At 48.8% G+C, this 14,462-nt stretch overlaps 1 protein-coding gene across 4 annotated transcripts in view; it reads right to left on the bottom strand.

Annotated features, from left to right (window-relative positions):
* PWWP2A (PWWP domain containing 2A) overlaps positions 1-14,462 on the bottom strand; it is a 31,307-nt gene that overhangs the window by 2,653 nt on the left and 14,192 nt on the right. For 2 of the 4 annotated variants that reach the window (XR_013184376.1, XM_054642988.2), the window contains exon 3: positions 56-136. Coding sequence is in view for 2 of the 4 variants with exons in the window: in XM_054642988.2 (XP_054498963.1) it covers positions 105-136 (32 nt within the window). In the remaining 2 variants the exon portion in view is untranslated. Of the gene's footprint in view, positions 1-55; positions 137-4,910; positions 7,516-14,462 lie in introns of those variants that run through there. The other 2 variants (XM_077186439.1, XM_054642989.2) reach the window with 1 other exon arrangement.

Below are 14,462 nucleotides of genomic sequence, written 5' to 3'. Positions count from 1 at the left end.
AGAAGTGCTCCTAAACCAAACAGTTCCTTGCTCAAGTGTTCCAACAGCTACTCACCCTCCTGGTAACCAGCACGTGCCTCCTTTCCAGCTGGAGTTGTCCATCCTCAGCTCCTGCCTTTGTTGCTCCTTCCTTTGCCTGCCAAACACAAAACCTTTCAGTAGCTGGCCTTTCCCCTGAGGTGTTTGCACAAAAATAAAGGCAGTGTTGGTCTTGTCCATGAGCTGGGTTAGACTCTCCCTACAAAGAACTTTCTCCAGGATTTCCATAACATTTGTGGCTCAGACCTTTCATTATTTGACACCAGAACTGACAGTGGGATTTGTCTCTGCTTTATGCAGAGGTTCTCACTCACTTCTCTGTCCCCTCAGAGACTTTAATCCTTTTGGCTGCAGATGGGCTGAGAATCACAGATTGCCAGGATGGTTTGGGCAGGAAGGGACATTGAATCTCATCCAGTCCCACTCCCTGCCATGGGCAGAGACACCTTCCATAGGGCAGGGGCACCTTCCAGAGAAGAGGGACACCTTCCATAGGCCAGAGGCACCTTCCATGGGACCAGGGACACCTTCCAGAGACCAGGGACACCTTCCATGGGCCAGGGGCACCTTCCATAGGCCAGGGACACCTTCCAGAGACCAGGGACACCTTCCATGGGACCAGGGACACCTTCCATAGGGCAGGGGCACCTTCCAGAGACCAGGGACACCTTCCAGAGACCAGTTTGCTCCAAGCCCCATCCAACCTGGCCTCATTCCAGATCCTGCTCATGAGTCCCAAGGCCTGACCCCCAGAGGAGCTGAGCACCTGCAGTTCCCTCTGTCCCACCAAAGATTTGGAGCATTTAACATCTCTTAAAAGATAGAAAAAGCAGCTCCCCAGTTCACATCTTCAGCTCTCTCTGCCTAAACCCCAGCCCCAAGGGAGGCAGCCACACTCCAGGGCAGGGTCCAGGCACAGCCAATCCCTCCTGCCCAGCAGGATCCAAAATCTCCCCCAGCTCATCCCTTGGGACATTCAGGATTTGAAAAGGCACCCAGCTTTGGAGCCCAGTCCTTCCCTCCTTGATTAACACAAAACTTCCTGGGATCTACCTGCCCCTGATTAGCAGAGCCCCAGCCTGGGAGAGAGGAGAAGCTGCTGGTCACCAGCTCCTAGGCTTTAATTAGCTGTGTTATTCCCAAGGGATTACTGCTGCAGCCAAGAACCAATTACACCCCAGTGCCTCCCTCCAACAGGGCAAAGATGCACTGGGGCACATTTAATGTGCAGCATTCATACGTTGCTCATTCACAAGCTTTCCCTGTTTGGATGAATCCCAACATTTTCTTGCTCAGCAACTTTTTCCCACCCTGGGCAGGGCTGTGACTGCTGGGGGGGCTCTGGGCAGCGCCTGGCACAGGAATTGTGGCACTAAGCCAGAGGCATCACTGCCTACCCTGACAAAGATTAAAGGCTCTAAATCAACTGAAAATTAAAACCCCTTTTTTCCTGATTCTGCACGTTCAGTGGGGATCTCCCAATTGGAAACCATCTGCAGCTGCAGCCTGTAGTCCCCAGAACTGCATATTTCTCCCCCTTTGTTTCTCAAGGAGACAATTCACAAATCCCGCATGCCCTAAATGGATGCAGCAGGATTAGATTTGCCTTTCCCGGCCTGCCTGGGCCCAGTGCTCTGCTCCTGCTTCCCAGGACTCCCTGCCTGCTGTCCGTGGGCTCTGGGCAGTGTCTGGGAGGGCGTGGAGCTCCAGGAGGAGCTGTGCTTGCCCTGGGATAAGCACAGGGTGGCCAGGGGGGCTCTGTTCCTGTCTCTGGGCAGTGAAGGGCAGCACCCCTTCCCTGCAGACACCCCAGGGAACAGGGATGGCAGGAAGAGGGAAATGCTGGTATCTCATCTGGGCGGTGGCTGCTGGCAGAGCTCCCTGAGTGTATTCCTGAGTGCTGCTGGCGAGTGCCCAGCAGGTCCCTGGGGAGGCAGCGGGGCCAGGACTTTTCTAATTGCATTTGTCCTATTTCCATGAGCTCCTTTGGCTGTCACCCTCCATCCTGGGGTGCTTCTCTGTCTGAGGGAGGGAGAATTGCAGTATTTGGAACTTAGGGAAAGGAGGAGGCTGAGCAGTGTCAGTATTCATGGGGTCTTATTCTTAGCATGGCACAGATTCCCTGCCCATGGCTCCAGCCCTGAGCTGCCCTTGAAGCATCAGCTCTCCAACACATTTGTGTCCCTGCTCCCAGCTGGAATGCAGCTGAGGCCTTGGAGCCTGGAGCCAGCAGCAGGTTTTCCAAGGCAAGATGCAGCTGATGGCTCCTGACAGGATCCTGCAGTGTTAATGCAGAGAGTGTGAAGTCCAACCCCCCCAGTTCTGCTCTCACAGCTCATGCCCAATGCTTTTTAAAAGCAACCACAGCCAAATGAGTGAATCACAGATGCCTTATCCCCATCCATCTGAGCAGTGTCAGTATTCCTGGGGTCTTATCCTTAGCATGGCCCAGTATCTATCCCTGAACACTCTGGGGCCCCCAGCCCCTTTCCCCTGACAGCTCAGAGCCTTCAGTGTTTGGATGAACCCTCCAGGAGGAGCAGCCTCACTTAATATTTAATGACCAAGACAACCACAGGCAGAAATTCCAGTCCCCAAGCTCTTAAGATGTGGAGCTCAGCTGAAAATCTGGATTTCAAAATCAGAACTACCCCTCCTGGGCTTGGAATATTTACCCCAAATCCAGAACATGCCAAAACCTCTGCAGGGGTGCCCAGTCTGCATAGAGCACCCACGGCTTGTGCTGCAAACCCAGCAAGGAAGGCAAAACAAAGAGCACAGAGACACTCAAGGGAAAAGCAGGAGCAGAACCATAAAAGCCGGATATGGAATGTGAATAAACCCCGCAGTATGACCCAGCAAACAACAGCAGCCTTTTCCTGGCTCCCTGCTCTGCCTGCAGAACACGGCAGGGAGAACAAATCCCAAAACAACTGGAGCGGGGACAGGGGAGGAGGACACAAAGGCACTGCGGTGAGGGGAGTTGGTGCCAGGCCTGGGTTCTGCCCGAGGGGCTCGGCGCTGGCTCAGCACCCAGCACACCTCCCCTGCCACAGAATCCTCCCAGCCTGGGCCATTCCCAGCTTCCCACAAAGCCCTCAAGCACAGAAGGGCCTCTCCATGCAAACCTGACACTCTCCGTGAGGCAGATGAGGCAGGAACCCTGAGGGAATCGGGAGCCCCGAGGGAATCGGGAGCCCCTCAAGCCCAGGCGGGCTCGCCCGAAAGGCTCCCAAATACCCGAGTGTGACAGTGTGAGTTCCCAGTGCCACTGTAACCGAGCCACCACTCCCTTCAGCAGTGGCCCTGTTGGTCTCACCCTGCAAGATCTCAACTCTGACCCCTCACACTTTGGACGGGAATCTCTCCAAAGCCCTCGTGCCAGAGCTGCACTTTCGCCCGCATTAAGCGTCGCCCTTTTGATAGCCGGGGCCAGCAGCAAACGCCATTAGAGGGGCTTTGTGTGGGCCGCGGGTCACCTTTATCCTTTTGCCAACCACTGGAGTGAGGATTAATCCACGGAGTAATTGCAGAGCTCTGCAATCTGCCCGGCCCAACCTCTCTCGTGGCTCCGTCCCCACAGCGCTGCTGCCAACTCGGTGTCACAAAGGAGAAGCCATTAGCGAGCAATTACACTTCAGCAGGATTTCCCCGCCTAATGAGGATCGCCGGCTCGGGAGGAACTGCTGCAAGGCTGAGGGAATAATGAGAGAAAGGGGATGGGAGTTCCTGTAATCCCGACAGAATGAGAAACAACCATGAAGGAAAAGAAAACCATCTGCTGGAGCTGTGCTCGGCCACAGCCAGATGTGGGTGTTTGTCACAGTGCTCCCAAAGCACCCCAGGCTGAGCCAACAGCAGCACTTCACAGTAAAATCGATTTTGGGAAAAACTCCTCATTATCCACAGCAGGTCACTGCAACAACCCCTTCCCAGCAGGGTTAGTACCTCTGGGTACCCACCAGCTCCTGGCATCCTCTGTGCCATAAAAACACCCTGTGCCATAAAACCACCAATGCTTCCTGGAAATCAGAACTTCCTGGAAATTAACTCAAGCAGCTTATTTTTTGTTTAGCCCAGGAGCTCAACTCAACTAAGGGAATCTTTCTTCACAGTACCAAAATGCAAGTGAAAAAATGTGTGTAAATACTGCCTTCTATTTTATTGGATAGTGCAGTGCCAGAGTCTTCCACTCCATAGAATCATGGAACCACGAAGGTTGAAAAAGAACCTTTCACATCATCAAGTCCAAACATCAACCCAACACCACCAGGTATTTGGAAAAATACTTGCTGGCATGGCCCTCCTTTGAGCGCAGTGGGATGGAGCCCTGGAACAGAAATTACCTCTCCAGCACCACCTGATCCCTGCTCCGGGTCAAGGAAACACAGCTGAGGACAAGGCAACTCCTCCCTGGGTGGAGAAATCCCCCTGTACACTTACCTGTGAGGGCAAGCCTTGTCTGAAACTGTGAGAACTCCATAAACACCAGCCCAAGGACTGCGTGTGCCAGGGCAGGAGCCCCTTCCTTCCCCTGGCATCCCTTCCTCCTCCTGGGACTGCGGCAGAGCCACCAGGGCTTCCTTGGACCACCTGTCTCTACCACATCATCTTTTCTTACTAATTACAATTTTTCCTACTGCTTTGGACAGCATCCACCTGGCTGAGCATAGTTTGGGATCTTCCAGCCACTGTGGTGAAAGGTGAGGTTAGGTAGAGACTTGTCCACGTGATGGAATTCCAGCAGTGGACCAGCAAGCTGAGTTTAGTCTTTGTTTAATCCAGAAAAACCACTTCTGACATAAATCAAAGGTTTTGGGGTCAAGGACTAATAAAGCAAGAAAGTTAAAGACATCAAAACATTATTTCCCTTTAAAAGAGCACTGAAAAAAATCAAGGCTTTATTTGAATAAATGTTACACAACATTCTTTATCATTTTTACTTCTCAGCAAACCTTAAAGGGTGAATCAGATTTTCCTCATTCAAGTCTACAAAATGAAAGAGGCATAGTGACCATTCAATATACAGACAAGAAGGTAGCACGGAGCAAAGCTTAAATATTAAGCAACTAAAGCAAAAAAGTGAAAAGCAATACATTACTGTCACTCTCTCTCATTAGAATATCCCTGACAATTTCATTTCCAAATGAAAATGTGGTTTCCAACGCAATGCTGGGAAAAGCAAGGCAGACATGAGCTCCCTTGGATGCTATTTGCTCTATACCCATATTCTCCAGTGCACACCTGCATCCCTTGGGTTAATCCCTCCTGGTTCAGCTGCTGGGCTCAGGGAGGGAGGGGAGGAGAGCCCTGGGGATCCGGGGGCACAGCCAGGCACTACCGGCTTCCAAAACAACAGCAGGCACTCCTCAACGCCATGTGCAACAACCCTGCCACCACAGTCCCGGGCCTTTTTCCTGAGCAGAAACTGGTTTGTGCCATGTGGTTTGGTGGCTTTTCTGTTTGGTTTCTGGGGGGTGGGGGACAATGCACCTGATCAGGCCAAGCCCCCATCCATTGTCAATCCAAGCGGAGGTGAAAGGCTGGCACGGAGCCGGCACCGAGGCACCCCTTTCCTCATTCACATGTCTCAAGCTTTCAGTTCTAGTCACATCCCAGGCCCTGAGCAGGACCAGACTGCTGGGCCTCTTCCACTGGTGAAAAGGAAAAGCACTGTAGAACAAATATTCATCCAAATTTAAAAAAAAAAGTTTTGTACTTCATGGTGAAATTGTTATGGCAAACGGTACAATTTGAACGCACTGCACAGCATTGTACAGCCTGTTTTTAAAAAGTAGGTAGTGAATATTCAATTTCTGCATTTATAAATAAAGAATTTAGCTCTGAAAAGCAGACACTGAAGCAGCACAAAGCACGAGCTGCCACACACTCAGTGTGTGAATCCCTGATGGGCCTGGCTGGGGTTTGGGGGCCTGTCCCAGCCTGTCACTTCCCCCTCTCCGATTGTTTAACAAGTATAAACCTGTTGCCAATGACAGAGTTGTCCTAACTTCAAATCTTATGTGGTTCATTCAGGCTCCAGACACGAAGAAATTGTCTTTGTGCTGACCCAGAGGCCCCTTGGAAAAGAGTCTCTGGTTTTAAACGATCCAGACAAAGACATTTTATTTTCTCCAATTGAATCAGGATATCAGTAAGGAGGAAAAGTTTCCTACAAGTCCTTTCATCTCGATAGAAACAGAAATTTGACTTTTAGTAGATTATGTGCACATTTTCATATCTTCAAAACAAATATTTATTTTCCCAGGTTACACAATAAATCCCCTGCTAAGAACTTTAAAGAAATGGTTCTGCCGAGACAGTGTGCACACAATGGAAATAATTAGTGACAAATAAATTAATATTTAATAACTCAAGATTTCAGCAGCGTGTCCAGCATTCCCAAGCTCCACTGAAGTCAGTCTTACCCAAGACCTTTCTGGGAGGGGAATAAAATGGATAAAACCCAGTGGGTTTCTTTTTTTTGAGTTACAGCTTTTCAAAGAAGTCAACCCAACTCAGATCAACAACCATCAGAAACTCTAATAAAACCTTTGCTCTCTACTAGTTATCTATCTGAAAAATATTCATGTTAAAAGGAAAAAATAAGCCATGATTTGAAATAGAAATGCCATCCCATTGAATCACTCTCCATCCATGATTCCCATCCTGTTATAGGATTATAATCAAAACGCTGCTCTCTGCCTTGTAGCCCCTCTCAAGGTTATTTCACAACCCTCAATTCCCTAAGTGTTACAATAGCATAAATAAAATGCAACCATATTCACACAGAAGGAGCTTTCCCATAAAACAGAGATCCATGGAGTTTGTGGTCACTGTCCTTTCCATCACCTCTATGGGAAATATTGGTCTCAATAGCAGGACTGTTCATATTTCACAATACAACTGGGTTTGGACATGCTTTGATCACAGATCACAGCTCTGCTAACACCTGCACTAAATACTAACTAAGCCTCAGAGAATGGAAAATTGCAATGCTAAAGTCAAGAATTAAAAGAAAAGTTCAAAAGTTACAGTCAACTTCCCAGGCAAATTGGCTCCGTCACTGGCACCTCTCAAAACATACAAACGTGACTGTCACATTACAAAACCCCAGTTATCTGCAGTGAATCTTCATCCTAATATTTCAAGTGGTTCCTTGCATGTAAGTGTCATAGAGTCTTTCATCATTTCATGCGTCATTTATTGCAAAAAAGTTTTATAAAATATTTCCTAACATCTTTTGAAATTTTAAGGAAAATGTACATTAGGTACAGATGCCCTAACGGTGCGAGGGGGAGCTTTAACATCTTTTACCCCCTTTCCCCTTCAAAAAAATGTTTACTACTTGGTGAAGATTTCAGAGGAAAAATAGGACAAGTCAGTCTCAGATTTCTCTCAGTCCTGATGAGCTGGTGCTCTTCGTGGCAGTGTAGTGAGGTTCCATAAAAACAGCGGGTCATTAGTGTCTCTGAGCTGAAAAGGGGAGAGAAAGGGAACATGGTTAAATGTCTTCCAGTACATATTGCAAAAGTAGGTAAAGCAAAAGCTGAGGTGGCCAGAAAAGTTACTGGCTCACCTGCTTTGTGCATCGTGTGCAGAAGACAAAAAATAGATTGACATTATCACAAGACAGACACAAGTGAGCAAACTCCTCCGGGGCTGGGGTTTGAGGAGGAGCCACAGAACCAATCTGTTACATCTCACCCCATTTCAGCATCCAGAGAGAATTCCAATTGTAAAGACATTTAAAGACAGCTCAGGAAGCAGGGAGATTAATTCACAAAATCTATACATTGATGGCAGCTCCCAACACAAAGCTAAACGTGACCTGCAGAGCCCTTCCACACATGGAGCCGAGTGCCTGAGGGAGCAGGAACTGCAAACCTGCTAATGGTGCTTCCTTCCCATGGCTGCCTCTGCTTTCCCATTTACTCCAGAGAACAGGAATAAATAATGATAAAGCAGCCAGGAACAGCCCAAGTACTGAGCCCTGCACGAACCAACACCAGCCACCAGTTCTTACTGGGAGGAGGGGGAGGCCTGGCACAGAGTGTCCAGAGCAGCTGTGGCTGTCCCAAGGCCAGGCTGGACGGGGCTGGGGGCAGCCTGGGACAGTGGGAGGTGTCCCTGCCCATGGCAGGGGTGGCACTGGGGGAGCTTTAAGGTCCCTCCCAACCCAAACCAGTCTGGGATTCTGGGATTTTATGGAGATTGTGCTCCTCAGATACAGTGACTGAAAACTTGATCACCTGGGTCAGCTCAGTGTCTGTGCCACTGAATTCCCTGAGTGCAGCCTACTGACTGTTGATCACTCATTCCATGGGGTCACTCACTCCAGGTGGGATCTGGGGTTTGTGAGACAGTGACAGCTCAGGCTGGCTGAGGGCACAGCTCCCCTGGGATCTCCAGTGAGCTCACAGGCTGGACTCTGCTTTGGAGCAGCTCCATTCAAGTGCTGGAGGCAGAATCACACAGAATCCCAGGATCACACAGATCCCACATTGGAAAAGCCCTCCCACAGCACTGAGTCCCTGATCCCCACCTTGTCACCAGCCCAGAGCACCAAGTGCCACCTCCAGCCCTTCCTTGGACACCTCCAGGGATGGGCACTCCAACCCTCCCTGGGCAGTTCCAGTGCCTGAGCCCCCTTTCCATGGGGAAATTCCTGCTGTGCCCACCCTGAGCCTGCCCTGAGCCCCCTTTCCATGGGGAAATTCCTGCTGTGCCCACCCTGAGCCTGCCCTGGCCCAGCCTGAGGCCGTTCCCTCTGCTCCTGTCCCTGTCCCCTCCTGGCAGGAGCTGTGCAGAGCCACAAGGTCCCCCTGAGCCTCCTTTTCTCCAGGCTGAGCCCCTGCCCAGCTCCCTCAGCTGCTCCTGGGGCTCCAGCCCCTTCCCTATGGAGCCATCCTAAGGACTGCCCCAGAACAAGGTACAGATGTGTGTCAGGACAGGCACTGGCACGACTCAGGCCCTTCCTGCCTGCCCCACTGAACCCAGCTCACACAGCCCTTTCCTGGCAGCCAACACTGCCATGGGGATTCTGATTCTTCAATGTGAACATTTTCTCAGTCCCTTTGTTCACTGCTGTCCAAAGAGAAGCACTGCCTTTGAAACTCCTGGCTTTTATCTCCAAAGGAAAAGAGAAGGACACCAGGCAGCTGTGGAGGGGTAGAAAAGGCACCCCAGAAGGACAAGGGAAGCAAAAATAGCAGCACATCCCATCAGGGATTAAACCTCAAGGCCAGGAGCCCAAATTTAAATAGTTACAGTAACATTTATGCACCTTCCTGGGGAATAATGCTGTGTCTGTGTAAAACTATGGAACAGAAGGCACAAAACTCCTATTTTCCTGCTACAGATTCCATTTGTAGCCAGTGGAGAAGAGGGAAACCAGGCTGCTCTTCCAGATGGTGAACTACCAAAAGCAAGAACTGTTTCCTTCCTTTAGAGCCTCCAGCAGCAGGACCTCAGCCACCAGGAAAACAAAGAGCAGCAACACATTCTTCCCTTTGTGTGCCTAATTCCCTGAAATACATGACACAGTATCAGGAATTCCTAAAACGTGATCCAACCCATTTTTTTCCATATAAATGTACCAGAAGAGATTATTCCTAAATCCTTCAACACTTGAAATACCTCTAGAGGTGTTTTTTTTTTTTAATTAACTAAACTTCTAACTAAACTGACTACAATACTCATTAAAATCGTTTTTGTGCCTTTAGTTTCTTTTCACCAGAGCTACTAACTACCCAAACTGGCACCACGTGCTTTAAAATCCTGAAGCACTGCAGAGGTGCAGTTAAACCCCAGCATCTCCTAAAGCCAAACAAAAATCCTACACATTACTAAATAAAAAATTATGCTAAATTAGAATTTAGGAAATATTTGCTTGTAATTGTATCTGCTTATTTTACTGGCAAAGCAAGATCCCTTCTCCCCCTTTGTGCACCTGTTAAAGGATGGCAAGGACAATTCTGCCACCTGAATTTGCTGTGGCTCTGTTACAGAACCTCAGTGCTGGGAACAAGCACTTGCCTCCCAAAGCACAGGATCCCAGCACGTGCCTGGCACATAGGAGAATATTCCTTATTCATACTGCATCTTTGACATCCAAAACATCTGTAAACAAACATGGAAACTGACCTAGATCTGTTTTTTTCCTAAAGAACAACCTGATTTCAAGTTGCTGTTCCATAAATGGCAGCAGCCAAGCAGGAGGCTGCACCCTGAGGCCCCTGGCAGAAGGGCAGTGCAGCTTTCCTCAGCTCAAAGCTGGGCTACTCCAAGTGTGATTCCTGCAGGATGTCAACAGGACACAGAGGACAGTCCTCTGATACAGACATACTTTTACAAAGATTCTGGTTTTCCAAAATCAGCCTTGCTAATGCCAAAGTGACAGGACAGATCCTCTCCCACTGCTGGCTGCACTGAGCCCAGCTCAGCCTGGTCCATTGCTTTCAATCCCTGCCATGACCCACACAGCACCCAGGGTTTCACTGTCACAGATACAATCCATCCCCCAGTGCTTGATTCCAAGTCCCTGCCTCAGTTTAAGTGTTATTTCCTGTCCCAGCTGCAACTCAGCAGAGCCCAGCTGCCCCTGTGCCTCTGCCCCATCCCACAGGGATTCACACACCTGGAACAGCCTCAGTTCCCACAGCCTTCCCTTCCTCCTCTGCACTGAGGAATGGAATCACTGGCACAGAAATGCAATCACAGCTGCTCAGAATGTGCCTGGTCCTGGTTTGGGAAGTAACTTGTCAAACACAGCCCAAAGAAACCCCACAGATCCATTTCTTCACACTGAAGGAGCAAAGCTTGGATTCAAACTTGCTCCAGGGGACCCTGATTTGTTCCCTGAGCCAGCTCCTACCTGCAGGCTGCTGCTAAGTTCTGCCCTCAGGCCATGGGCAAGCAAGAAGAGGAGCACAGACACCACATCCCATGGCACAAGCACATGAGCCACCTTTCCCAGGTTATTCCACCCTTTTCCTTTTGTGTGTCTCTCTCGGATGTGCAAGGTGGCTCAGGTTTTCTGAAGCCCTGGTCTGCCAGCACCACCCACTTCCCAGCTCCTGCTGCTCCCACCTCCAGCCAGCAGCACCAATTGTATTTTCCTGAGGAAAACACAGAGCCAAGCTCTCCTCAGTGCCTGGTGCCTGGCACAAAGGTGCTGCTCCAGGGAATTATCCCAAACTGCCCCATCTGGGAGCAGCAGCAAAGCTGTGCAGGGAAAAAGCAGGATGGCAAAGCAGTCACCAACTCCCTGGCACCACAGCTCTGCCAGGCACTGCTGCTCTGCCTTGTGTTCACACAAGGGCACTCGTGTCATTGTTAAATTTAAAGGAAATAAAATCATTAATTTATTTAAGTGACACTCTGGATTGTATCCACATCCCAGGTAACACAGAAGGGTGAAATGTATGAGTAAATCATAGGGAATCATAAGCTGCTATTAGGATCCAACAGTCAAACCCCAATAATCAGAGGTATTTCTGCCCTGGGAGGAATTGCTGCTGCTTGGCACAGCCCATCCAAATGACACAAACAGTTCTGAGCCCAGAGGTAGATGGGGTCAGACTAGAGCAGGAGGGTGAGCAGGGCAGAGAAGGGAAAAGCCACGATGCAGGGGGATGATATTCACCTGAACATCTGCCAGGTGACCCGGGGAGGGAACTGTTAAACAAAACCCAAAGTGGCCCAGAGAGCAGCTGGGGGGGTTAAATGTTGACTGGGAACTGCCATGGTCACTGCAAGGCCAGGATCACACACAGGCTCTTTCCAGCAGGGATTAAGGAGAATTTGACACTGGATATCTCAAACCTGACCTGATGGATCTTCAGGCAGCTACACAAGTTCTCAGTGTTAAATGTGGGTGATCCCTGATCACTCCATGGTCAGAAGCTTTGTCAGTTATGGAGAAATTCCCTTTATAAACTCATTGTACCCAATGGATGGTGCCACCACACACTGCCAGCCATCCCTTTAGGCTCGAGCTCCCTGCACTTCCCTCATCCTCAGCTCCAGGTCAGTGAGGGACCCCCTGCTCTGCCTGAATTTGCTGCTTCTGCAGGCATTCATTGGAACACAATTATAAAGCCAAGGATGGACTGAAAGAGCCTTTCCCTGGTTATCAGCTGCTCCCTTCACAGCTCCTCAGCCCAGCAAGCTGCTCTGTTTTCTCACTGGACTCCATGGAACAGGCAGGGCAGATGATGCTGCTGAGAATGAGCTACTGACATTTATTTTTTAAAATTCCTATTCTACTCCTGACAGTTTTAGCAGACATGAAAGAAAATATCAGGACTTAAGAGAGTTAAATAAAACCAGACCTAAGGGCTAGCAATGCACAAAGCAACACTTACCCTTCCCCACTTGTGCTACTCTTAGTCCTAATCACAGTTAGAAACTATGTTTAAAAAACCCAAAGGTATTTTACTCCATGCTGAACAAAAAAATCTTTTCAGCCTTGCACAGACCTAAACTACCCCAGGAGCCCCACCCAGGGTAGTTCTGTAGGTGCCAAGCTGAACACAGCAGCAGTCTGAAAGAGAAACCAAATCATCAGAGATGATTATCTCACTGAAGTGTTGACACAAAGCTCCACTCTAATTAGAACAGCAACAAATATCTGTTCCATTTCCTGCATGACTCCACTTCAGACACACACAAGCATTTCCTGTTGCTTCCAGCTCCGCTCCTGAAGCCTCACACCTCCAAACACCTCTGGGAAAAGAGCTCCGAGCTTTGCAGTGACTGCTCTCTCTCCCAAGGCATTTCACCTGGAGATCTGCAGAGGAACAGAACACCTGAAACTCATCATGTGCCACTCTCCCCTCAACTGACAGCCCATAAATACCCAGCAACCACACTGAGGCACTCCAGAAACTAAAAAGGCCTCATTTGCCATTTATCCTACTAAAGTGATGGGAAAATAGCAGTCACCCTCTGTGCTGCTGCTGCCTTCTGAAGGATTTAGGTTGGAGAAGACCTCCAAGGTCAGCAAGTCCATTCTGTGCCAGATCCCCAGCCAGTCCCCAGCCCAGAGCACCGAGTGCCACCTGCAGGGATGGGCACTGCAGCCCTCCCTGGGCAGTTCCAATCCCAGCCAAACCCTTCAGGAATTGTTCCTGGCAGCCCTGAGCCAGCCTGAGCCCGTTTGTCCCCTCAGGGTGTTCACGTGGGAGCAATGGATAAACCATGGGCAGGCCATGCAAAGTGCCAGCCCTGGGGCACACCAGGTGGGGTCACAGCTACGCTAAACCAGCCCTAAGCCTCATCCCAGCCCAAGGCTCCTCTCACCCTGTGCCTGCCTGAACCAGGCTCTGCCCCTGGAAGCTGCTGCATCCACAGGAGCAGCTCCTCTGGGGTTAAACCAGAGGCAGGGGCGAGTATGAAGAGGAGATTTTCAGCTTACTGCAACATGGTGGTGTAAAAAATTAATTTAACAGAACAAATTACTTGTTTTGAGCCCTGCTCAGTCTGCAGCCATACAGAACATTCACTATGAAACTGAGGAAAGACTTAAAACTCATCTGCTACAAATCAAAACTGACTTAAATGCCTTCCATAAACAATTCTTTTGAACATAAAACCACCTAAAGAAAGCCCTCCCACACCTGCTGCTCCCCAGTGAACACCTGAGCAAACTCTGCCTATGTAAGCTGCAGTGCTATTCTAATTTTATATAAATTAAGAGAACAAAGCTTCCAGGTCTTCTAAAGAAAAAATAACAATGTCAATATTGATTTTGCCACTACTTGGCTTACAACAACTAACTTAAAGCCAGTTCACTTGAGCTTCTAAACCTCAAGGAAGTGGTGTAGACATCTGACCCACCTCACATGGGTTCCTGACTCCAAAAAGCAGTTTGCTTTAATAACAAAATACAGCTTATTTACTTAAAGAAACTGTTTCTGTTTGCAGGAGAGAATACAGAGAAGCGAAACAGATTTTTTTTTTCCAATTTTTTTTTCTTTTTACAAAATCTATTGTGTGTTTGTCACATTCAAAAAGCATTGACCACTGGGCCTTTTTGGGAACTGTTAGAATGCCAAGGTAAAGCTGGTATATTTGGAAGCTTAATTGGCAATTAATGACTGTCACCTTGAGGAAAATTTGAACAGCCATGGGTTTGACACCTTAGACTTCCAATCGTTCTGTGGGCATGGCAGAATAATTTAAAAAGGTAAAAAGAAACCGAATGCTTTGGCAAGACCAGACAGTATCATGAACATATGAAATTAAATCTTAAAATAAAAATATTTTCAGGGTTCAATGATTAAATCCTTGCCCCCTTTTTCATGTCTGTTTAATTTCAGTCTGAGCTTAAATTTTTACATCTGTCACAATTGCCTACGTGGGCAATCCTGGAAAAACCAGGATGAAAACTGCTTTGGGATGAGCACCAGGAGACTCTT

This window comes from Agelaius phoeniceus, chromosome 15, assembly GCF_051311805.1.
Source record: "Agelaius phoeniceus isolate bAgePho1 chromosome 15, bAgePho1.hap1, whole genome shotgun sequence".
In the NCBI taxonomy this organism is placed as follows: Eukaryota; Metazoa; Chordata; class Aves; order Passeriformes; family Icteridae; genus Agelaius; species Agelaius phoeniceus.
The sequence above is the reverse complement of the archived record's forward strand: the minus strand, read 5'-3'. Positions and strand labels throughout refer to the sequence as shown.